This window comes from Sapajus apella, unplaced genomic scaffold, assembly GCF_009761245.1.
Source record: "Sapajus apella isolate SASKATOON/1434 unplaced genomic scaffold, GSC_monkey_1.0 scaffold19, whole genome shotgun sequence".
Classification (NCBI taxonomy): domain Eukaryota; kingdom Metazoa; phylum Chordata; class Mammalia; order Primates; family Cebidae; genus Sapajus; species Sapajus apella.
In genome coordinates this window covers 6,521,546-6,546,328 of record NW_022436959.1, presented here as the reverse complement: position 1 = coordinate 6,546,328, position 24,783 = coordinate 6,521,546, and the positions used below count along the sequence as shown (strand labels likewise).

Genomic DNA, 24,783 nt, shown 5'->3' with positions numbered 1-24,783 from the left:
TCCTATTCTTTAAGATCCCATCAATCTGATGGCCACCAGAGACCTGGGCTTAGAGAAAGAAGAAAGTGGTAGAGAATTTGACCAAGTGACCAGGGGCAGTCACCTTTCTGGGCATTTGCTATCAGGACAGACACACGAGCAGACTTATGGCCAGAATATAAGGTGGTGGGGGTGGGGGCTCAGCCCCTGCCTGCTGGAAACAGAGTCCCACCTCAGAGCCATGGCTGAGCTGAGCAGGTGTCCTGAAATCCTGGTGAATATTCAGAGGGCTGTGTCCCCTTGGCTGGCTCCTGCCTATGCAAACAGCCACCTGAAAAGGGGAAGCAGAGGGTGTGGTGGCAGTGGCAGTGGCTGTGTCAGGGGACAGCAGGGGAGGGAAGACAGCCAAGGCTCACTGAGGCTGGTGGAGGGAGCCGCTGCTGGGCCCACCATGGACCGCCGGATGTGGGGGGCCCGAGTCCTCTGCGTGTTGAGCCAGTTACCGACCGTGAGTAGCCAGCTCAGACCTTCAAGCCTCTCCTACTAGGCTCCAGATTTGGGAATCATGGGGCCATCTGGAGCCTGGCAGAGACCCTACTGCCTTTCTCCCACTCTAAAATCCCTCCCCACGAGCAGGTGGCAGGCTGTGGCTTAGAGCACTCCTGATAACTGGGGACCCCCACTCATCTCCCTCTGCCAGGCAGTCTGCTGTGATTCTGGGTAGCGCTATTAACACAGACTTCCTGTTGCTTTCCCCAGGGCCTGGCTGTGCCCTCTGGGGACCAGAGACTCTGTCTGCCCCAAGACAGTGCCTCAGAATTGGGGAGGCAAAGTCAGGCCTCCTCTTAGTTCCCCCAGTCTGCTCTTTCTGTCCTCTGTGCATCCGCGATGCTTCCACACGCTCCCCTGGTAAGATTTCTGGACCCCTCCTTAGCCCCATGACTCCCTGAGCCATCTCCAATTTGGTGGTTTCCTTTGAAGACAGTGTGGCCAGGGAAGGAGTAGAACCTGAGGAGTTGGTGGAGACCAGCTGCTTCTGCTCCAGCAGTTAGGGGATCCATCATCCTGTCGTGATGCTGAGGGCCGGAGAGGCTTTTGGCAGCCAAACACTACTCCACGGGCTAGGGCGCTGGAGCACGGAGCATCAGGACAGACAGCCTTTCCCAGATGTGCTGCAATTTTCCAGTAACTTTCCACGAAGTTATTGCAAGTGACAGCAGGGACCAGGATGGGAGTCACAAGGTTCTGGGATGGTGGGGGCTGAAGTATTCTTCCTCTGCTGCCTTGTTGGGGCGCTGCTGCCCCTCCCGAGCACCTTGCTGCACCTACTCCCAAGCGCACAGGCTTTGGGCTTGAATCCTGGACCCGTGAAACTAGCCGTGTGGCCTGCAAGTCCCTCAGCCTTCCTGAGCCTTATCTCTTTTGTAAAAAGAGAATATATCTGCTAGCCAGGTTTGCTGTGCATTGAGTGGAGTCTGATTTGTCAAGGGCTGGGTAGAGGGGTGCAACGCAGGGAACTGACTGCCCCCTGGCGGCCATCTGTGTGCTCTGCAGCAAAAGCTTTATTTTCAGCAGAGGGACCCAGGACCTGATGGTGGCCATTCAGCAGATGGTGCTGATTCGAAAGCTAGAACTAAATCACGGTTGGCCAGTGTGGGCTCCATCCCCTGCAGACACCAGGAAGAGTGGCAGGCACACATGCCAGGCCTGGGGGTCCAGGGCACGGGAACCTCCCCTCAGGAGTGTGTAGGGGTGACTGGGAGACCCAGGATGTGTTTTGCCAGTCCTGATGGAGCAGGAGCATTTGGATAAATCTTAGAATGGTCTGTCTTTCCACCCCCACGACTTCCCTCCCTAGAATCTTCCCTTCCATCTTGCCCTGTGACCACACACCCCGAGTCATTAGTTGGACTTCCCTAAATTTCCCTCCTTCTCTTAGCGGTGTGGGCACTGTCTATCTATCCTTTGGCCCTAGGCTGCTCACATGGCGTCCTTTGCCCTCAGAGGTTCCCCTTGATAGGCCCCGAGAAGGTTCCCAGGCAAAGTTGGGGCTTTCCAGATCGTGTAGCAGGAGGAAGGATAGGCGGAGACCATGGCTCTCTCAACAGCCCAGGGTCAATGTCAGGTTGATGGTGTAAGAAAGTCCTATACAGGTCCACCTGCCCTCCTGCCCTTCCTTCCCCGCTTTGTGCCCTCAGTCTGTTGGGAGATGATGGGGACACACAACGGGGCTCTGCCCTGAGACCACTGAGTCCTGGGGAGGAAGCCAAGAGCCAAGTCTGGGGTACCCACCAAAATGAGACCTGGAGCCTGGGTAGTGGGTGACATCTGCACCCTGAGGCCCTGCAGGGCTAAGCAGGGGATGGCAAAGTTGGGTCCAAGCTGGATTTGGGGGAATGGGGTCAGTGGGGTGGGACAGGAGTGACTTCTGCCAGGGCAGTGCTGGTGGCGGTGACCCTCCTTACTGGGCTGGATCTCAGATCCTCTTCTAGCCCACAGGTCCACGGCAGAGCTCTCGGGCCTCTCCATATGGTCACCCACTGTCTGCTGTCCTCACTCTGGTGGTCAAAGTCTCTACTCTCTGACCCCAGCCCGTCTTAGGTCTGCTGCACTATTTGCTGTGCCTGCATTTATCCCAAAGAACACTAGCTGTTAATAAAACATTTGCTGACACGGATCCTGCTGGACAGACAGAGAGAGAAAGTGTGTGTGTGTGTGCGTGTGTGCCTGTGTGTGTGTGTGTGTGGTCATGGGAAAAGAAACATCAGTCCTGGGCAGATACTTCCCAAATACACCTTTTTCCACTTCGCCTGTCTTTGCACATGCTGTTCTTTTGGTTTCAGATGTTCTTCTCCTCACTGTGTGTGCCTGGCTTTAAAAATGTTCCTTTGTCCCCAGGTTCAGCTCAAATGTCACCTCTCCAATCCCTGAGAGGGGCACTCCCTCCCATGGTACATGTCTTGCTTCTTTTTGCTTTTTTTTTGAGACAGAGTCTGGCTCTATCATCCAGGCTGGAGTGCAGTGCCATGATCTAGGCTCACTGCAACCTCCGCCTCCCAGGTTCCAGCATTTCTTCCCACCTCAGCCTCTTGAGAACTGGGATTACAGGAGTGTGCCGCTACGCCCCGCTAATTTTTGTATTTTTGTAGAGATGGGGTTTTGCCACATTGGTCAGGCTGGTCTGGAACTCCTGACCTCATGTGATCTGCCCACCTTGGCCTCCCAAAGTGCTGGGATTACAGGTGTGAGCCACTGTGCCTGGCCCCTGTCCTGGTTTTGATCACAGTTTGCACAGGGTCTATTAGGACCCAGTCCTTCCTCCTTTCCCAGCCACTCCTCTCCTGTGAGAGCCTGGGGGAACAGAATTCTACACTGGTTGACTTGGCTGTGTGTGTTATTCACAAATATGTATGCTGTATACCCAGTTCACAGTGCAGAAAATGTGTTTGTGAACTTGGATCCCCTTATATGCATCTCTTTGGGCTCTGGCCTGCTGGGTGATCAGTTTGGTGTTCCTCCAGCTCGGGGCAGTGGGAGGGAGAAGTGCCAGGAATTCCTGCTGTTGACTCCCAGTTCCCTGGAGAACTTGTGAAAATGCAAAGCGCTGGATCCACCCTAGATCTCTGCATATTCCTGCCTCTGTCCCAGTGGATCTCTAGTTGGTTCTTGAGGCACACTTCCAGAAATAGTGCTAGAAGATTTCCAAAAAATCCAACTTGTTTCCAGCTTCCAGAGAGCATTCCTCATGAACACTGTGTAGCACAAGATCTGGGAAGCTCCTAAAACTGCAATCTTTCAGGGTGCTCAGCCACCAAGGCTATGATCCTTTCATCTGCCCATCCACGAACCCACACCTCCATCCCTACACAGCTCTCTCATCCACCACGGACCCATCCACGCGTCATCTCTCTGTCCATCCATCTGTCCATTCATCCATCCACCACCCTCCCAGCCCTGTGTATGTCTTCCGTCTGTCTGTATACTCATCCACTCCACCAGCCAACTGCCCAGGCATCCCTCCCTCCCTCCCTCCCTCTATGCATCCACGTTCGTTTGCTCCTCCACCTCATCTGTGTGCTCACTTAGCCATGTGCTCATTCATCCATCCATCTTCTCTCTCACGAACTTATTTTCTCACATGTTCCTGCCCATGTGCACCCCTAAAAGCAGAGGCTGAGACAGAGGTCAGAAATTTAAAATGATTTCCAGTGGGATAAATCCAAAGGATTGGCCAAGCTGCACTCCTCTGGAGACTAGAGAAGAATCCATTTGCTTGGCTTTTCCTTGCCTTGGTGTCCTTTCTCCTTCAAAGCCAGCAGTGGGGCACCTTTAAATCTCAGTTCCTACAGCACATATCCTCATGACGCCTCCTCTGATCCTGACTTTCCTGCCCCCGCACACCCCCTATAAGGAGCCTTGTGATCGGGCCACTCAGAGAGTCAAGGATGATCTTCCCATCTCAAGACCCTGAACTCGATCACATCTGCACAGTCCTTTTGCCATATAAGGTGACATATTCACAGCTTCCAGGGATTAGGATGTGGACACCTTTGGGGGCCATTGTTCTGTTTACCAAGGTAGCTTACGCAGAATTGCTTCCTGGGAGCAGGAGTGCAGAGCAAGGAGTAACACTGGGAAGGAGGAAGGGCCCTGGCAAGCATGGAGTTGGCTGTCTCTGCAAGGTCTTCAGAAGCACATCGTCTTCTGTGTCTCAGAACTTACTTCCATGAGACAGAATGGAGAAACAGTCACTCAAACCTAGGCAGACCCAGGTTTGCATAATACCAACTTTCCCTCTTCCAGTGTGACCCTGGGCAAGTCAGTCAACCCTGACCTCCGCCTCCTGGGCTGTGAACTGGAAAGAACAAGAGCATTAACTGCGCAGGAGAAGATTAGAGCCAGCCAGCCTTCCTTTTTTCTTCCTTCTTGCGTTCCTGCCTTCCTTCCTTAGAACAAGAGTATTAACTACAAGGGAGATTATTAGAGCCATCCCTTTCCCTCCCGCTTTTCTCTTCCCCTCCCCTTCCCTGTATTTGAACATCCACTGCACACACCTGGAAGTGCCGTGAGCAGGTCTTTGCTTAGGATCAACACACAGAAATGAATCAGGCCTTGTCCCTGTTCTCAGGCCATTTGGACCACAGAGCCCGGAAGGGCACCCAATTGGCCTGGCTCATCCTGTTCACTGTTTCCAGCAGGTATTGGGCCACATGCACCCAGAATGTGACTTCATCACCCAGTTGAGAGAGGAGGAGAGCTCCTGTCTACAGGCAGCAGAAGAGACGCCCAACACCACCCTGGGTATGGGGCCTGGGAGGCAGATGGCAGTTTCTCTGATTTTTATGTCCTTCAGCCTTACCCTTTGAATTGTGGGGGCAGCCCCGTGCCTGGACCGAGTCTCCCCTGCTCCTGGCTGTCTATCCAGGCTGCCCTAGGACCTGGGATGGGCTGCTGTGCTGGCCGGCGGCAGGCTCTGGCGAGTGGGTCACCCTCCCCTGCCCGGATTTCTTCTCTCACTTCAGCTCAGAGTCAGGTGAGGGGTCTTGGGTGTGGCGGTGGGAAAGGGAGTGGGGTGCCAGGTGAGGGGGGGCAGACACATCACTGGCTTTGGGGGCAGGCAGACCTGGGGTTGTACCAACTTGCCCTCTTCTGGGGCGACCTCGGGCCAGTCAGTTGATCCCAACTTCTGTTTCCTGAGCTGTGAACTGGGGGGAACAAGAACGTGAACTGCGCAGGAGAGGATTAGAGTGCAGAACCTGGAAGTGCTGGACCTGGGTGCCCGCAAGGTGTCAGCAGGAGGCAGACTGCAAGCGGGGAGGAGGGCAGGCTTGCCTGACTGCTAAGACACTACCAGCTGCCCAGGGCGGGGTGGGTGGGGCACCCTGCTGCTCTGCGTCACCTCCCTGGCCTGGGCGCCTGGACAGCAAGGGCCTTTTTTCTCCCCCACTGCCCTTAGGATGCTGGCAGCTCAGCTCACCACTCTCCGCCCCTCAGGGGAATAACCCTCTCTGGGAAGAGATGGTGCCTTTGAAGCCAGAGATAGAAGGCCCCATAGTGTATCCCTGGGCAGGCTGGACCAGGGCCCCAGGCCTCTGGAGCCACCCTCTTTGTTGGTGAGAGGAACTGTCCCAGTAACCCTGCCAGGGTCACTTAATGGTCCATGGCACCCCAACCCCTCCTGGGAGGAGGGAAGGAGTTGTGGCTAGAGAGTCCTGCTTGTCTCCCAGGAGCTGTGAACCGGGATTGCACCATCACTGGCTGGTCGGAGCCCTTTCCACCTTACCCCGTGGCCTGCCCTGTGCCCCTGGAGCTGCTGGCCGAGGAGGTAAGAGGTTCCTGGCATCTTGGAGGAAGGACTGCCATGGACATTTGTATGGGTGGGTGCACAAATGTGGGGGCTGCCCTTCCCCGGCCTGCAGGTTGGAATATTACAGTTTTCCAGAGAGGGCAGTGAAGTGTCTGGAGGAGAGGGGTCTTTTGCTAAGTTACTCGAGGCTGACCCACCAGCCAAGGTACTTGGAGGGAGAAGTGGGGCAGAGGGCAGGTGGGAGATCTGTCGGCTGCTATCTTGCTTCAGTGTGCAAGCCTCCAGGACAGGGAGCTTGGGGCGGTTCCAGAGGAAACAAGGCTCCTGGCAGCCCTGGGGAAGCTCCTTCTCTTCTGTGGCCCTCAGTCAGTGGAGCAGTGTGCATGGTTGTGGTGTGGGCCAGTGAGGGAAACTCAAGCCTAGAGAGATTGCGAAAAGCTCCTAATACCAGCCAGCACGCCCCGCAGAGCCTTTGCCAGGCACTCCCACGCGCATCATGCCGTTTCTCTATCCCTGTGATCTCTGAAAGGTGAAGCATGACTGTAACCATTTTTCAGATGCGAAGACTGAGTCAGAGGCAGGCAGTGATTGCCTGAGCCCCACAGGAGAGCTGGGATTGGTGCCAGTGCCCGGGCCCTACTCTCTTCCTTTGCCTGCACCCTCTATCTTCATGGCCAGGCTGGACTGATTGATCCAAACACTTGGCCATGGAAAGCTTTTGCCTGCCTGGTGTGGCTGTCCCCAGGTGTCCCTGGCTGTCTCCTTTACTTGGGGACATTGTGTTCCCAAGCCCGGTGACCAAGCTGGATGTCAATAAACAAGCTGATTTCCTCTTGGGCTTTTGTTATTCCCCAGGGACACGTAGTTTCTGTGGCTGCCTCTCTCCATCCCCCAGCATCGTGAGTGCTAAGAATCTCCACTCCTTGCCACCGCCCCTCCCTCACCCGAGGCTCAGGCAGGAAACTAAATCTTCAGCACATAGGGGGAGGTTTCCATGGTACCTGCGGACACCTCTGCCCCCAGATGGGGAGTGTTGGGGTGGAATGGCAGATGCTTCACCTGCTTGACTGCCAAGCCTCTCTTTCCCCCACAAGGTCCAGAAGCTAAGACTTTCTTCTGTCTCTGCTCTTCCCAGAAATCTTACTTCTCCACGGTGAAGATGGTCTACACCATGGGCCATAGCATCTCTATTGTGGCCCTCCTCGTGGCCATCACCATCCTGGTTGCTCTCAGGTTTGCCATCCTCATCACCAGCTCAAGAACCTTCCTTGGCTCCCTATTTCCCAGAGGGCCAAGTCTGATTTCTTGCCTGGATAGCCATGAACTTCCCAGATCTAAGCAGCATATCCATGTCCGCCTTTCCCTCTCTTTTCCCCAGCGTGTAGACCCATCCCTCCAAACACCAGAGCTCACTCCGACCTCCGCCCCTTTGCTCTGTGGCACTCATTGCATTTGCTTGGAATTCCTTATTTTTCCTCAGTGTGTTTATATTTGAGAAAGCCCAGCTCCTATATGCATTTAACAATCCTCCGCCTCCTGAGTCCCTCTTGACTGTTACAACTCTCTGATCATTGTCCCTTTTAAGCCCCTGACCCCCTCCTCCAGCCTTCAAAGTCTGAGCACCACATCTCGCCTGTGCTGTTCTTGGTCTCATGGGGATGAGTGTCTCTGATCATCCAGGGGGTCCCATGGGCAGTACCTACCATTTCTGCCCCTGTTCCCCCAGACTATGAGCACTGCCAAGGCAGGGACCAGATATTCCTCTGTTTCCACGCCTACCCTGAGCACAGGAATGGTTGCTCAGCTGTCTTGCAAGGGTTAAACTGAAACCTCAAGTTCAGCTCGATTGAATTCTGCTTGATTGCCTTCAATTCGATTCATCTCCTGCCCTGCTCAGCCCAGTCGCAGAACACCAGAATCCCCTCTCCCTGCTTGCTTCTTGTTCCTCATTTCTCCCATTCACACCAGGAGGCTCCGCTGTCCCCGGAACTACGTCCACACCCAGCTGTTCACCACCTTCATCCTCAAGGCGGGAGCTGTGTTCCTGAAGGATGCCGCCCTCTTCCACGCCGACGGCACTGACCACTGCAGCTTCTCCACCGTAATGGCCGTGGGCAGCGGGGATGGGCTGGTGGGGGAGAGAGGAGGTGGGATTACAGACCCAGATGTGCCTGCCCCAGCCTGCCCTGCCCTGTGGGCTGACCCTGGGGCTGCTGCAGGCATGGCCAGTCACAGAACAGGAAACTGCCCCTCTCTCATGTCAGACCCTAAGTCCTCACACGCCATTCCCGGGAAAGATCGTGGTGTCGATCCATGTAATTTTCCATGCATGCTGTACTCCGCGTTCTGTAGTCTAACCTAGACCATGTTTCACTATGCACAGCCTCTTCCTTTCCTTTGATAGCTCCCTGAGCACTCATTGGTCTGTGCTGGGGGTGTGTATGCAAGTGGCCGGGGGGAGCTGGGTCCCTCCTTCAGGAAGTGCCCAAGGGACAGAATGCACACAGATTAGAGGATCTCCAAACAGAGGAAGCTGAGAGGGGGCTTCAGGGAGGAAGAGACCCTGGAGCTGTGTTGGCAGCAACGATAGGGAGATGGGGAAGGAGGACACGTGAAGGGGAGGGACCCGGGTGAACAAACTCGCAAAGACAGGAGGACCTGGGCCATGTCCAGGAAACTGGGAAGACACCATGGGAGAGGTGGGGTGGAGACAGTAAGAGGCAACTGAAATTGAAGGGGAGGTGGGCAGAATGGGGAGACCCAGAACCTGTTAGATTCCCTATAGGTGTGCTGGAAATGAACAGTGAAATCTGCGAGCAAACTAACATATGACCTCAATTAACTGATGAAAGATTTAATCATACTTCATAGTCAACACTTATTTTGTGCCAGGAATTTCAATAGGTGCTTACCATGTACAGCTGTCCCTTGACACAACATGGGGGTTAATGGTGTTGACCCCCCTTTCAGTTGAAAATTCAAGCATAACTTTTGACTACCCCCAAACCTAACTACTGATAGCCTACTTTTGACCTCAAGCCTTACCGATAACATAAATGGTCGATTAACACATATTTGGTCTGTTACATGTGTTATATACTGCATTCTTACCATAAAGTTAGAGAAACAATTTTCAGAATATCATAAGGAAGAGAAAATAAATGTAGTGTTTTTAAATGGAAGTAAATCATCATGAAGGTCTTCATCCTCATCGCCTTTATGTTCAGTAGGCAGAGGGGGAGGAGGAAGAGAACTTGGTCTTGCTGTCTTAGGGGTGGCAGAGACAGAAGAAAATCCATGTGTAAATGGACTTCAGCAGTTCACACCTGTGTGGTTCGAGAGACAGCTGGCATTACCTCTTAAATTTTTAAAACAGCTTGAAGAAGAAAGTATCGCTTTCATCCCATTTTGTAGAGGAGAGGCAATTGGCAAGGTCACCCAGTGGCCCGGGGTGGGGGCTGGGACCAAACCTGGGCCAACTGAACTCAGAGGCAGTCCTGCTCCCATGCCGGCAGGTGGTCAGGTCATGCAGTGAGTGAGTGAATGCACGGGGGCCTGTGTGTGCTTTTGCAAGGCAGAGCTGTGCCTCAGTCACAGCTCTCGGGGTTGACTTCAGCTCGGGAAGCATGGGGTAAGTGAAAATAGAAGCAAGTCTTAGGCAGAGTTTCTAATTTATCCTTATGACAAGGACACGAGCTAGGTAGTGGAAGTTTTTCCTTTTACAGATGAAGAGCAAAGGTGTGAGGAGATTTCACAGCAAATCGACGGTAAATTAGAAGCCAGGCAGTCTAGATCCCAAATCTGTGCTCTTCACCCTTACTGTATATCACCATATCCCCTCTCGGGTGGCCCAAGGAGCCGGAGTTCCCAGCCTAAGCTGGAGGGGCCTGGAGGTTGTGTATCTGAGCAGGGTAGAGGTGACTGGGGTGGGGCTCCAGTGGGTGTCCCAGCTAGGAAGCACCTGAGTTTCATCCCCAGGTTCTATGCAAGGTCTCCGTGGCCGCCCTGCATTTCGCCACCATGACCAACTTCAGCTGGCTGTTGGCAGAAGCCGCCTACCTGACCTGCCTCCTGGCCTCCACCTCCCCCAGCTCAAGGAGAGCCTTCTGGTGGCTGGTTCTCGCTGGCTGGGGTGAGTGCCCAGGGTGGGTTGGGCACCATGGGAAGGTACTGGGCTGGGAAGGTCCAGGGAGCTCACATAAAGGCCCCTCCAGCTAACTCTGAGGCCCAGAGAAGGGGAGGGATGGGCCACAGTCCGGCAGCAAGTGTTGGAGCGTGGGACCAGGACCCTGACTCTGGGGTCCTGCCTGGCCCTGCCTTGGCAGTGCCCTGAGTGGCTGATGGTGGTGAGGGAGGTGGGGCCAGGTCTCAGAGCCAAGGATGCAGACCCCTCACTCCTGTGTCCCTGTACCCTTGTAGGGCTGCCTGTACTCTTCACTGGCACGTGGGTGGGCTGCAAGCTGGCCTTCGAGGACACTGCGTGAGTCGGAGCGGCCGCCTCGTCACACCCGCTGGGCGTACATAGGGTGTGGTGTGGACTGTCAGGCCACAGGCTGTTCTCCAGGCTGGGAAGAGGAGGAGGAGGGACTGCCTGGCTAGGATGGGGGGTGGGAGAATGTTCTGTGGATAGCACAGAAGGGGCATGAGCCAGGCAGGAGAGTGCAGCTCAGATTCCCAGGGCTGCAGGACTGGGGGAAGGTGGGGTAGGAGAGCTGCCAGGGGCCCTCCTGGAAAAAGGACATGTAGGGTCCAGGAAGGAGGCATCGAACAGACAGAGTTCAGAAACATTTGTCCATCTAGGTGGATAGAAAGGGTGAGCCAAGCCTGGATTGGGGTGCCCCTTTGGGTGAGACCCTAACTGGCTGAGACAGGTGAGAAGGCTGGAGGGGAGGTGGGGTGAGGCCAGAAGGCACAAATGCCTGAGAGAGGAGGGAGGTGCACTTGTGCCACTGGGTCATCACAGTGAACGGGACATTTCAACAATGGCATTCTTGCGTCTCCCCCCAGGTGCTGGGACCTGGACAACAGCTCCCCCTACTGGTGGATCATCAAGGGGCCCATCGTCCTCTCGGTTGGGGTCAGTCCCTGGCCCATGGTTCTTGGCTTTATCCAGTCAACCTCCCTGGATCTACTGAGGGGCTGTGCACAGCAGGAAATGCAACTCCAGGCTGGGAGCCTTGAACACAGAGCTCCAGCCTTGCTCTGCCACTGATTCTCTGTGAGGCCCTCTCTGGGCCTCAGTATTGCATTTGTAAAGCCGGAGGAGTGGTGGTTTCCACCAGCATGTAGGCTGTTCCAGCTCAATTTTGATGAGTCTACTGAGCTGGCTGCAGCTCATTTGCCACTGCAGTGAGAGGTTGGGGTGTGGGGTGGGGGCAGTAAATAGACCACACAGCTAAACCCCTCGCCTCCCTCTGCTCCCACACACAACACAGAGGAAGTGAAGACCGCTTTGCATGGCTTTGGTAAATGTACAAATGTTTTGCAACTTAGCAACTGTGCAAAATGAGGGACATCTGGTTTGTGCTAGAGAAGAGCCTGGGTGGTGGTCATAGGCGGGTGGCAAGGCCTGATCGCCCCTCTTTGATGCCAGGACTGGAGAGGGACAGGAGTCCTGGGCCCTCCTCTGTCCTCTATGGCTCAAATGTGGGAACTCCCAGCTCCAGGCCACAAGTTCTGGAGCAATGATCTGTGTGTTCATCCATCTGCATTCTCACGTCTGAAGGATTTAAGTTTTCTGGTCCCCAAATGGGCTGCAGCTCATCCCAGCCACCCAAGGATACCCACTGACCCTTGTCTTCCATCTTCCTATACCTCTATTTCCAGGTGAACTTTGGGCTTTTTCTCAATATTATCCGCATCCTGCTGAGGAAACTGGAGTCAGCTCAGGGCAGCCTCCATACCCATTCTCAGTATTGGTACTGTGTGTGTGCGTGTGTGTGTCTGGGGACACTGGAAAAGGGTAACTGGAGGGGGATTCAATGTGGTGGTTCTATCTCATCCAACAGGCACTCGTGACCTCAGCCCCGTACTCTTCCCTGTGTTCCCAGAGACAGAATAGACCTGGCCCCTTCCTCCTGGAGTATCACAATATTGGAAGGATAGGCACTTCAAACAGCCAGTTCCCATGCCAAATAGAATGATGAGTGCTAACATGAATTTCTATGGGAGCCTGGGGAGAGAGATCCTTTCTAGGTGAAGGGTGGTGTGGTCAAAGAAGACTTCCTGGAGGAAGTTTTGATCCCCACTTTGAAAGATGTGTAGACTTTGGGATAAACTGGGGCAATAACACTTGGCAGGGGAATCAGCAGGACCCTGGGCCCAGAAATGAAAAAGCCCAGGGTGAGTGTGGGGTGGTGGCGTTTCTCAGGGTGGCTGGTCCGCACAGTGGATGTAGGGAGGTGGCAGGAAGTGAGAGAAGACGAAGTGCACATGACAGTTTCTATGCCAGCCTTGGGAGCCCAGGATTTGTCTTTCCTGCAGGCGTCTCTCCAAGTCGACACTTTTTCTTATCCCACTCTTTGGAATTCACTACATCATCTTCAACTTCCTGCCTGACAATGTCGGCCTGGGCATCCGCCTCCCCCTGGAGCTGGGACTGGGCTCCTTCCAGGTGAGGGCCCCGCAGGCACTCTTTCTCTCCATGGGAGGTGCTAAGGGAGCTGCTGTTGCCCACAGGCCTTGGCTGGGTTCATGACAGGGTGAGGGCTATTCTTTTTCATCCATCTATTAAACTGTCTGTCCATCTTCCAGTCACCTATCTCTCTATTTATTCAACTACGCATGCGTTCATCCACCCACCCATCCATCATCCATACATCCACCCACTAACCCATCCATCATCCACCCATCCATCCATCTACCCACCCACCAACACACCCACCAACCCATCTATCCATTCATCCATCCACCCCCTCATCCATCCATCCATCCATCCAATCTATTCGGCTCCTACTGATCCCCTATTATGTGCCAAATGCTGTGCTCATCCATAAGGGATGCAGAAATAAAGTCAGAGAAATGAGGCCAACAGTACAGCCCTGGCAGGCTTGCTATGACAATTTTATGAGACAATATTCCTGGCACATAGTAAGTAATGAATGCATCAAAATTCCCATTTCAATCAGACCTGGCCCAAGCCATAGCCTGGGGGTGAGTAGGGAAAGAGCAGCAGGAAGACTGGACACCTTGAGGCCAGGCCAAAGTGTTCTGACGGGGTCTTTCCTCTTTGGCCACACAGGGCTTCATCGTTGCCATCCTCTACTGCTTCCTCAACCAAGAGGTGTGTGACTTTCAAGGATATCCCTCATGGAGTCCCCCTCCCACCAGACCTAAGGCCCCTCCTTCTCTCCCCCACTCAGGCCCTGTAAACCCCAGCTCAGGCCACACCTTGACTCCTATGAGCCTTTGTGGTAGTCTGTCCTGAGCTTCTGGATCAAGCTGAACTTGAATGCTTCCTGTAAACATCTCTTATCTATCCCTTCTCTGTGCTGGGCCAAGTTCTACTAGCCACTCTTCAGGAGATGGAGGCAGCTTTTCAGGGATCAGGAGCGGGATTAGGGTAGGGAGTCAGAAGGAATCCCCCAATTCTGTGTTTCTAAAATTGAACATAAAGGGAGCCCGGGAGGGAGTGTGCCAGCTGAAGGAGAGGCAATCAGAGAGAATGGATAGAGGAGCCAGGCAAGTCAGAGGTGAACATACAGGGAACTAGGATAATAATCAGATGCAGAGACAAAGAGGAAGATCTGGAGCCTGGGAAACAGCACGCGAAGGAAACAGACACACAAAGAGAATGGATGGAAGGGGAGACAGACATGAAAAAACAGAACAGATGGTGCTGCTGCACACGTGGACATGTGGAAAGATGCCAGAGACCGGCTCGAAGTGAATTCCACCCAGGAGACACTGTGAATTTCCAAATCTCCCCCTTAGGACAGTCTTGCTCTGGGGAGAGGGGCTGGGGAGAATTGATCTCAATGCCCTAGGCTCCCAAGTTCCACCTCTGTGCACCTGCAGGCCCCTGTGCTCCCTCTGCTGGCCATGGATTTGCCAGGGGCTCTGTATTCTGTGAGACCTGGCCGCAGGTGCCCTGTGTCCCTCACTGTGGAGTGTTGCTCCCTGCTCCCATCTCATCTCTCGCTTCTGTCCCTGACTGCTCCTTCTCCTCTCCCTCTCTTCACTCCTCACCAGGCCTCTCTAAGTCCCATGCAGCCTTATCTGGTGTCTGGGTGTAGCAGACCATGGGCCCTGGGGGTCCTGGGTGGGGCAAGCAGCAGCCCAGGCTGAGGCTGGTGGGGTGTGGAAAAAGTGTTTCCACAGAGGGTAGGGAGGGGAGCTGTCTTAGGAAGCAATGTTGCAGACCAGGTGGTTACATACTTCTGGTGATGGGGAGCTTACTACCCTGCAATAGCTCTTTCTGTTTCAGGCAGCTGTGTCCCACATAGATTGTCTCTGTGTTGAACAGACATCCGATTCCTCATCTTGCACCACAACTGTAGTTCCGCTCTACTGCATGGGGCAGTCTCTCCACACCCCGTGCCCCTGAAAGCCCCTTGGAGATGAAAAGATACAGACAGCGCCCCCTCCAATCCCACCCTTCCACATTGCCCTAGGCTACTTTTCTTTCAGTTCCTTTCAGTTCCCTCAACTGAAGCCCCGCAGACAGAGTTCTGAATCTTCTCTCCCTTCAGGTGACGTCCTCTGGACAGGTTTCACAGTGGCCAGAGTTGAGCTCACAAAATTAAGCCCCAGAGCAAGGAGTGGTCTAAGTGATTCAGAAGGAACAGGGTGGTTATTTGGCCAGGAACTCAAGAAAGCACCCAGAAATGCCTTTAACTGGGCTCAGACAAAGGCAGGGCTAAAAGGCAGAGAGAGGAGCTGAAAGAATGGTGAGAAATACTCACAGGAAGGAGGAAGTAGTATCCTCCAGAGGTAGTACTTAGCAGTGCCTGTGGCTAAGCATGGCTTTTCCTGCCCCATGTCTCTGTTTCTCTTACACGGCCTCTCCCTGTACCTGAGACTTATTGGGGTTGAGTAGCAAAGCCCCATGGGGACCTTCCTAACATCCTCTTCCTTGTCCCTGGAGGTGAGGACTGAGATCTCACGGAAGTGGCATGGCCATGACCCTAAGCTCCTGCCAGCCCGGAGGACCCACACTAAGTGGATCGCGCCTTCCCGCTCGGCAGCGAAGGTGCTGACATCTATGTGCTAGGCTGCCCCATCATGCCCCTGGAGTCCACACTTGAACTTGGGCAGCTATTATGCATTCACCACACTCTGGAGGAGCAAGGGGGCCCCCAGGGACCTTCAGGTCACAGCCCCATCCCGGCCCGGGACAGGGGCAGCCCTATCCTCCCTGTCTCTGCCCCGACTCTCTTTCGAGGTCTGCCTCTGACTTCTGTGGTCCCTCTGTGTCTGTTCTCATCCATAGCCCAGGCTATAGGCCTGGGGCTCTAGCCCAAGGCTAGCGGAGCCAATAAACCTGTAAATGAATAGACGCATGTTTGAGTGAGTAAATGGCCGCTAAAGGGTAGTGCACCTGCATTCTTTATTTGGACGGCTGGTGCTGAGTTGCGTTCATCGTTCCTCAGTTCATGCTACATTTTGATTATTTATCTGTGCAAAGGGCCTCTTGTTTTATTTGTTCTTAAACTGTGCTCTCTTTTGTCTTCATCACTGCTCCCATTCCCCTCCTCTCACAGGCAAGCAAGCATGTTTAATGTGAATACTTGTGTTTCTGGGTGTCTTGCAAAATACGTGTTTTGTGTGTCTGTACTTTAATTTACATCAATGCTGTTGGTCACTTGCCTCATCCTGCTTCTAACATTTCTCCCCCTCAGCACTGCGCTTTTAAGAGATGCTCTTGGGCTGTATGCATTGGCTCAGGTCTGTAATCCCAGCACTTTGGGAGCCCGAGGCGGGTGGATCATTTGAGGTCATGAGTTCAAGACCAGCCTGGCCAACATAGTGAGACCCTGTATCTACTAAAAATATAAAAAATTAGCTGGGCATGGTGGCAGGCGCCTGTAGTCCCAGTTATTCCGGAGAATTGCTTGAACCCAGGAGGTGGAGGTTGCAGTGAGCCAAGATTGCACCCTGCACTCCAGCCTGGGCAACAAGAGCAAAACCCCATCTCAAAAAAAAAAAAAAAAAAAAGATGCTCTCGTGTTGCCCTGCGCACATCTGATCCATCGTTTTGGCTGCATGTGGAGCTGCGTGGAGTCACCGCCCATGTCTTCCTGTCCTGTGTCCCCCGTGCTCTAGTGAACATGCACATGCCGGTTTCCTCCTGGACCTGTGAGAGTGAGCCTCTGTCCAGGACTCACATCCAGGAGGGGCAGTGCTGGGTGTCCTTCATGATTAGGCGATGCCAGGTTGCATGCTTCAGATCTGCACTACCACCAGCAGCTCTTGAGCTTCCTAAATCCCACAGCCCCACCAACATTTGGCATTACATGGCTTTTTAATGCTCGCCACCCAAATGGTGTAAAGTACCATGGCACTGTTGTCTTAATTTGCATCTTCCTGAAAGCTAATGGGTGTAAACATCTCTTGCTGTACGTGCTTGGCCTTTGCGTTTCTTCTGAAAATTGCTTGCATCTCTTTCCTTCTTTTTCTCTGGGGTGGAGATGCTGGAACTCCAGGCCTTTCTTTTATGTCCTCCCCATTGTGTGTCCTCTTGGGTCCCAGTGTACTGCCTGCTGTCTCCCACCCAAGTGAGGACTCCTTTAATGTAACACATCTGTAGAGTCCGTCCCTCTTCCACTCTCCTTCTTGGCAGCGGGGAGGAGAAGGAGACCTGGGCTCTGTCTGTGGGGACCTGCTTATTGACTGATAATGGTGGCGGGAGATTCCAGTACAGAGAACAGGCAGAAACCGACATAGTCAGGTTGGAGTGAAACCTCCCCCTTCTTGGTCTACCCACAACAGACCCGTCCTGCAAAACTCAGTTCCATTTCCCCCACTTCCAGGAAGCCTTCCCTTACTACAATTAGCCTTTCTGGCCATTGCTCCTTTCTCCGACTACCCTGAGAGTCCAAACCTTCCCCTCCAGCCTCTGCCTACTTGGGCTGATTGCCAGGTGCCGTTTGCCTGTCCTGGCCCTTGTCTGGGAGCCTCCCTTCTCTGTGATCCCTGCATGCTGGCCCTGTCCTCTGCATGGAGGATCTAGCTTGTCCTCCATGGTCTGCCTGGACCAGGTTTCTTTCCTCATGCACTGGGAGGAGAAGGAGTAGGCATCCCTCACCCTTGCTGGTGCACAAATGTGCTTCTGATGGAGGCAGTGGATGGACAGCCTCTTCCCTTACAGTCGTGAGAGTTCCAGGGAATGGAGACGCACCTACGTGAAGCTGCCCAAGGTCACACTGTCGCCCATGCCGCCCGGCTGCCTGGCACCTTCCTGGTCAGACAAATGTCAAAGTGTGGGCCCAGTCTGAAAACCCATCATGCATTCCTTCCTTCACTGTCAAACCATGAAAGTAATTCATATTCATGGCAGGCATTTAGGAGGTATCAAAGGATTTTTTAAAAACTCGATCATCATCTTATTACCCAGACATTCACCACTGATTCTTTTGTATGTTTCTGAAAGATTTTTTTTTCTTTGTTTTGGAAACATCTTGAGATCATATATTTATAAAATTGCATATGAATTGTTTGCATAAAAACAATATACATTATCTACAGATGCCCAATAAGCACATGAAAGATGCTCAGTATCATTAGTCACTAGGTAAATTAAAACCACAATGAAATATTGTTTCACATCCATGAGGATGGCTAAAAAAACAAAATAGCCAATAACAAAAATTGGCAAGAATGTGTGGAAATCGTACATTGCTGGTGGAACTGTAGAATCATCAGGCGCTTTGCTAAAAAGTTGCACAGTTGTTCACAAAGTCAAACACCGAATTATTCAGAAAATCCACTCCTAGGTACATAGGCAAGGGAATTGAAAATGCACATCTACACAAAGCTTGTATATGAATATTCATAACATCATTATTCATAGTAGCCAAGAAGTGGAAATAACCTGAACATCCATCAACTTATGAATTAGCAAAATGTGGAGTATCTGTATGATGCGATGACAGCTCCATCTTTTCTGTTTGAGGTAATACAAAGTTCTAAAATCAGTGATGATGGTTGCAAACTCTGGGAATACATGAAAACCACTAAATCATACACTTGAACAGGTGAATGTTATGGTACGTGAATTATCTCAATAAAGCAGTTATTAAAAATGAGTAAATGGGGGTTTGCTGGAGAATACTTACAATTTTTCTGCTACATAGTTTGAAAAGTCTATATAATATTATTTATTTAGCCAATAGTTATTTAACATATTGGTGAAAGTTTCTCTCAATTTAAAAAATCAATGTGTGATGGTAAACTTCCTTGCATACTTTTTTCCATGTACACCTTAAAAAGACATAAATTTAAACTCCTAGACCTTCAGAATAAATTCTCCTAACGTGGAAGAATGTTCGAACAAATGCAATGCACATAAGTCTTTTAGTACCTGTTGGCAAATTGCCTCCCAGAAAATTGGTCTAGAGAATTCTTGCACAAACAATTTAAGTGTGGTGGTTTTTCTGCATTGTTATTGTATTTTGAGACAGGGTCTCACTCTGCAGGCCAGGCTGGGGTGCAGTGAGGCCATCGCAGCTCACTGTTGCTCAACCTTCCAGGCTCAAGTGATCCTTCTGCCTCAGCCTTCCCAAGCAGCTGGAACTACAGGCATGCACCACTGTACTGGCTGGTTTTAAACGTTTTTGTAGAGATGGGTGTCAGTATATTGCCCAGTCTGGTCTCAAGCTCCTGGGGCTCAAGCAATCCTCCTGCCTCAGTCTCCCAAAGTGCTGGAATTACAGGCGTGAGCCACTGTGCCCGGCTGGCATTAATATTTGTTTCTCTGAGTTTTAACTGGTGTTAGCAGTAGTAATGGTGTTAGCATAGTGGTAGTTACTAGTTAGTGTTAGCTTGGTTAGTGCTCATTTAGTTGTGATTAATTTTAGTGGTTAGCAGTTGATAGGGTTAGTGGCTAGTCGTTAGCATTAGTTAAGGTTAGTCGTTTGTGTTAATGATTTACCAGTTAGTTTGGCAGTTAGCTGTTAGTTAACGTTACTTAGTGGTTAGTGTTACTGGTTAGTTAGCAGTTAACGGTAGTTAGAGGTAGTTAGTGGTAGTGGTTAGTTAGCAGTGAGTGGTTGGTGTTAATGTTAGTAGTGGCTAGTTGGCCATCAGCGTTGGCAGTGTGTGGCATTGGCAGCAGACAGAAGCCGCTCCCCCTGTGAATTGTCCATCCCTCGCCTAGAGGCTTCACAATGGCTGCAAGTTCACCACTTGCTCCCTTTTAGTTTCAACTGGAGCCTCAAACTCCTGTCACTTTTCTCTTCCGTGACAGGGATTCGCAGACTGGGCCTAGGATGCAGGTTCCTGGAAAGATCCCTTGACTGGCAAGCTCTTCCTCTCTCAGGGCTCCAGCTTCCACATCTGAGCGGGAAGGGGAGCAGGTTGCTCGGCAGGCCACGTCTCGGAGTCTCACCAGGGACACCGGACGGCCGGCAAGGAGTGGGGCTGAGACGCGCAATGCTCATTGCGGCCACCAGGTGGCAGTCTAACTGCAGCCAAGAGCCCTGGCTGGGCCGGCGGTGCTGCCTGCAGGAGCTGATGCTGGACGTGCACGCAGGACTCCAGCGGCCTGCCTGGGGCTCAGCGAGCCAAGGCTGCTTAGGTGGGGAGGGAGGGTCCTGGCAGGGGCGTGGAGGAGCAAGACATCTCCACTTCCCCCTCCGCCTGCAGGCCCCAGTGCTGATGAATAAGAAGCAGATTAAGAAGAGGGAGAACTGAAGAGACAGGAGGATCAGGGTCCACTAGAGCCCGCCTAAGATCCAGAGCACAGGGCCTTCCCTGGGCCCCGGGCTTTCTGCAGGACGGCTCCCCGCCACCTACCCCGCTGTCCTTCCAGCCAGCCTCCCTGCAGGTCCTGGGAGGAGAGCTTACTAAAGAGAAGAAAGAAACTTGGACTTCTCCCCTGTTAAACGTTCAGGCTCCTCTGTGGGAAAGAGGAGGAGAGAGGAAAATGAAGGGCCCGTTCTCTGTCTCCAGAGAGCCCCCAGAAAAGTTGGGAAGATCCACAAGGATGAGCCTGAACCTAGATGAGAACTGGCCTGCTGGGATCGGACCCTCTGGGATATGGAAGCTCCGAGGACCGGGTGTAGGTGTGGGCAGGAGCAGTCAGTGAAGGCTTCCTGGACGAGGGGACTTAGGCAGGGGATGTAGACCCTAGAGCCCCAACAGGCCAGGCTGCACAGTGGTCCCTTCCCACCATCTGCTGGGCAGGAAGTGGAATGGAGCTGATCTCAGTTTAGAGAGCAATACTTGGAGGAAGGTTTGTGTAGGAGGGTGGGGTCCGGTCCAGGCTTCATCGTTCTTGGGTATTCCTGCCAGGGCTGTGGGTCTGCATGTGGTGAGTGTTCACTGAGTACCTGGGGGAAGGCGCCTTGCTGGAGTCTGAAAATACAGCTACAAGCAACTCGCAAATGTTCCTCTATGCAAGGGGCTGAGGGTCTGGTTGGCAATGGCCAGTTTTACATGTCAACATGACTTGACCACGGGAACCGCAGGTATTTGATATCCAATTAGTCATTGTTTGTGGGTGTGTCTGTGGCAGTGTTTCTGGAAGGGCTTAGCATTAGAACTGGCAGACTGAGGAAAGCGATGGCCCTCACCAGTGAGCAGGCACCAGCCGGCCCTTGACGGTATGGAGAGGAAAAAAGAAGTCAGAAGGTTAAACTTGAGCTTTCTCTGCCTGGCTACCGAGCTGGAACATCTCTCTTCTGCCCTCCGGATCCTGGTTCTTAGGCCTTCAAATACACCACCTGCCCTCCGGGGGCTCTGGCTTGCAGAGGGCAGATTGACTTTTCAGCCTCCATAATTGTATGAGTCAATACCACAGAATAAAGCTCTTTCTACTGCGTGTGTGTGTGTGTGTGTGTGTAAAATGTTGGTTTCATTCTCTGCAGAGCCCTGACTGATACAGAAGGGATTATTTAGGGCTCTCTGTTGCAGACAGCTGGACCCACTCTGGCTGAGCTAAGCAAAAACATGACAGATTCAGGGACATCGGGTAGCTTCCCTGTCTCCAGGAGGGCCCGAGCTTGGGCCCAGAGGCAGTGTCCCTTCCACACCAGGGGCCACTGTGGCAAATTCCTCATTTCACCATTTTTGGTCATAGACACAGCTGCTTACACCACCAACACAGGGAATAGAATGCCAGAACCACCACATGGCTGTCCTGAAAAGCCAAACTCCTTCCCTCCCATGCTGGCAAAGATGTGATTCCACCTGGCACCAGCTCCCTCTTATTGCTCTCCTCCAGATCTAAGTTCCACAGTCACCCCTGATGGCACAGTCCAGTGACCCCGCCCCCTAGCTGCACGGAAGGCAGGTATAGCAAGTTCAGACCTCTAGCCCGGAGAGGGCCCTCCTGTTGTGGCAAGGTTCACAGACACAAGAAGGGCGATGGGAATATGTTGGCTGGCCGCAAGCATGACAGATGTGTGGCAGAGAGACAAGCACACCATCCAAGCAATCACATCATAATGGAGACAGATGCAGAAAGAGCGGCGAAGTATTGGCAGAACAAGTATCCAGAGCACCAGACCTAGACTGGAAGTGTGAAAAATAAGTAGGCTTCCTGGAGGAAGTGACAGCTAAGCTGAGGTTGGAACCATGAGAACGAGTTGACCAGGCAAAGAAGTGGATTTGAAAATCCCAGGTAGAGGAAACAGCATGTGCGAAGGCCCCGAGGTGGGAAGGAGCTTGGCGTGGGAGGAGATGAATATCAGCTACTGTAGTTGGATCTTAGCTAGAAAAGGGGAGCATAGGGCAGGCAGCACCCCGATCACACAGGGTCAGGAAAACCATGTTGAGGTTTCATCCCAAGAGCTGCTGAAGTGTGTGATGTGATGAGCCTTAGTGTTCTACATGGTCCACCTGGCTGGTGTACAAAGGCTGAATTTCAGCAGAGACCTCCGCTGGAAGCAGGAAGACTGGAAATGGAGGCATGGGCTAGGGTGAGGGTGGTGGAAGACAAGGATGGCACCCGGGGTTGTCTAACTCAGGGATGAGGCTGTGTGAGAGCAAGAAGATGGACGGAGGCTTCCCAGAAGCCTACGGGAATGAGGAGAGAGAGGAGCAAGCTTTCCAGGGAAGAGCGGGAGCTCAGTCTGGCCACGTTGGGACTGGGATGCACTGAGACAGCCAGCAGGACGCCCAGGAGTGGCTGGAGTGAGAAGCGAGGCGTGGCTCAGAAGGGGGGTTCTTGAGTGGCCGGCACATTGGTGGCGTTTGATGCCAAGGGCATGGCTGAGGCCACCCGAAGTGAGAGTGCGGATCAGGACAAGACGGGGACTGAGCTGAGCTGGAGGGAGCCACACATTCACAACCCCACGGGGGAGCAGGGGCCCCCCAAGGAGGCCGTGTGGGGAGCCGGGGGAAGGAGTATCCAGAGAGGTGGCAGGAGAACCAGACGGCTGTGGGATCCTGGGGCCCAAACAAAGAGCGTCCCAGCGAGGGGCTGGCGAGCTGGCTGCGTGCTGCTGAGCAGCCTTTAAGAGCGGATTCGGAAGCACAGCACACAGCAAGAGCGGATTGTCAGAGGCTGGGCTGGGAGGCTGGGCTCCAGGGTGCGGAGGGAGCGGCTGGGGCAGTGCAGGAGAACCAGCCTTTACCAACCCATTATCCAGGCTCTGCTGGGAGGGCGGGGGGAGCCAGAGGGGAAAAGGAGGAGTCATTTAGTTTTGTGGTAAGAGGATAGCCCAGAAATTACTAGAAGTGGATGTGGGATCATTGAAGAATGGGGGGCATGTCGTGGAGGGGGTGGCCGAGAAGGAGTGAGGAGGCAGGCCCCGAACCCAGCGTGGGGGTCTTGGCTGGGAAAAGGGGCTCTGCTCCAAAGGCTGGCAGGTGGGTGTGCGGCCTGGGGGTGTGCAGGCGAAGGAGGGCGGCTGCTGGCTCCTGCATTCATCATGAGGGTGGGTTCACGGCCTGCTGTGGTGGGAGCCAGGGGGTGGGAGGGCACGGTGGGTGGGTCTCGAGAGTGAAGAAGACTGGAAGCAGCCGCAGCGGAGGGGGGACAGCAGAAGGATAACATGCCGTGGCCAGGCCGTGTGGGAGGGAGCTCCCCTGAGAGCGGAAACCTGGGGCGAGGCCACTTTCTCTGGGTGGGATGTCTGGCACAGACAAAACTGACTGGCGCTTATTCAGGGCTGGGTTTTGCCCCAAAGGCCAAGGCTTGCGGAACTTCTAGGTATTTGTCAGAGAGCATTTGCACAAAGCCTTAGGGTCCCTGCTGGAGGGTCCGCTGGAAGGGAATGGAGTATTAGGTGGAAACTGGGTGGAGGTGCAGAGGAAGAGTTCTGGGAGGACAGAAGGGTGTGGTCAGAACAGGATGCTTTGCAGCACGGCTGGTGTGACTTCTAGCAGTAGCATGGGGCTCCGTGTTGGCATGGGAGGGGGTGTGTGCTGGGGGTCACGGAGGTCCCTGAGAGAAAGAAGGCAGGGACTGCAAGGTCATTGGGTGACAGGTCGTCAGCCTGAGCACTGCCGTCACCCAAGATGAAGGCTGGAGTCGAAGGGCAAGGAAGGCCTTGGAGCCAGAGCCTCCAGCCATGAAGTGGGTGAGGGGGGCTGCAGGAGCCTGGGGGCTGCAAAGAGGAGGCTGGGGCAGAGATAGGATGCATGGAGGCAGGAGGACGGGATGCATAGAGGAGAGTCCAGACAGGGTGGGGTGGAGAGGGCTTAGGGCTTGGAGCAGGAGCCTGGAAAGCCCCAGGCACTGGCCCCTGCCCTCCGGGTCCCGGGCAACCAGTCCAGCCATCCTGCCATGGCTTCACCCTCCCAGTTCTGGGGCTGCCAGAGGCCCAGACCTGGAACTGTTAGGAACAGGGCTGCCTTCGGGGCAGATCCAGGCTTTGGAAACCAACAGGAAACTGCAGATATTATTTTTTGACAGTCTGCTCTGTCTCATCTGTATGACACTGTCACGTGGATTTTTCTCTTCTGGCTTGCTCTTACACACTCTGTCTCTCTGCATTTTTTCCTTTATGAGGCCCCAGATTTCAGCTGCAGGGAAGCAACAGAGCAGCCCATCAGGCAGCTGCCCGGTCTCCATGATACCAAACATCTGGGCCTTAGGGCTGGCCGGAGGTGGCCAGAGCTTTCCACGGGCGTGCAGATGGCCTAGCCCCATCTGTCAGAATTCTCCAGAGTGCTCTCTGCCCATCCCCCATGCCATCCCTCCTTCCCTCCAACTCTCCGGTCTTCTCCTCATGGTTATCCCCTCCCTGGCAGGGTGCTGTGCACGTGACGTAGGGGCTGTGTGACTGTCAGCCTGCCGCTTCCCTCCCTGGTGGGGGGAACAGGTGGGAACTTGCTTGGGCTCTGGCTTCCCCACTGCCATCCCTGGGAGTAGGTCAGGGCCTGGGTGTCTC

General features: G+C 53.5%; 1 protein-coding gene across 3 annotated transcripts; it reads left to right on the top strand.

Moving 5' to 3' along the window:
- Positions 1-314: 314 nt before the first annotated feature.
- Positions 315-20,206, top strand: GHRHR (growth hormone releasing hormone receptor). Of its 3 annotated transcripts, none has more exons than XM_032286872.1 (13): positions 315-487; positions 5,178-5,280; positions 5,405-5,512; positions 6,207-6,304; positions 7,422-7,519; positions 8,255-8,387; positions 10,265-10,418; positions 10,706-10,766; positions 11,294-11,363; positions 12,113-12,204; positions 12,770-12,899; positions 13,527-13,568; positions 15,372-15,780. In XM_032286872.1, the coding sequence occupies exons 1-13, from the start codon at positions 431-433 to the stop codon at positions 15,495-15,497; spliced, it is 1,272 nt and encodes a 423-aa protein (XP_032142763.1). In that variant the 5' UTR covers positions 315-430; the 3' UTR covers positions 15,498-15,780. The 3 variants fall into 3 exon arrangements, with proteins under 3 accessions (XP_032142763.1, XP_032142764.1, XP_032142762.1); XM_032286873.1 differs by lacking the exon at positions 15,372-15,780 and adding an exon at positions 19,692-20,206 and having other exon boundaries at positions 324-487; positions 5,175-5,280; XM_032286871.1 differs by having other exon boundaries at positions 326-487; positions 5,175-5,280.
- Positions 20,207-24,783: the final 4,577 nt, after the last annotated feature.

Coding starts and splice junctions, on each gene's coding strand:
- GHRHR (XM_032286871.1), top strand. CDS start 431: ATGGACCGCCGGATGTGGGGGGCCCGAGTCCTCTGCGTGTTGAGCCAG. Junction 488..5,174: donor TGTTGAGCCAGTTACCGACC/GTGAGTAGCCAG, acceptor CACTGTTTCCAG/CAGGTATTGGGCCACATGCA. Junction 6,305..7,421: donor TGGAGCTGCTGGCCGAGGAG/GTAAGAGGTTCC, acceptor TGCTCTTCCCAG/AAATCTTACTTCTCCACGGT.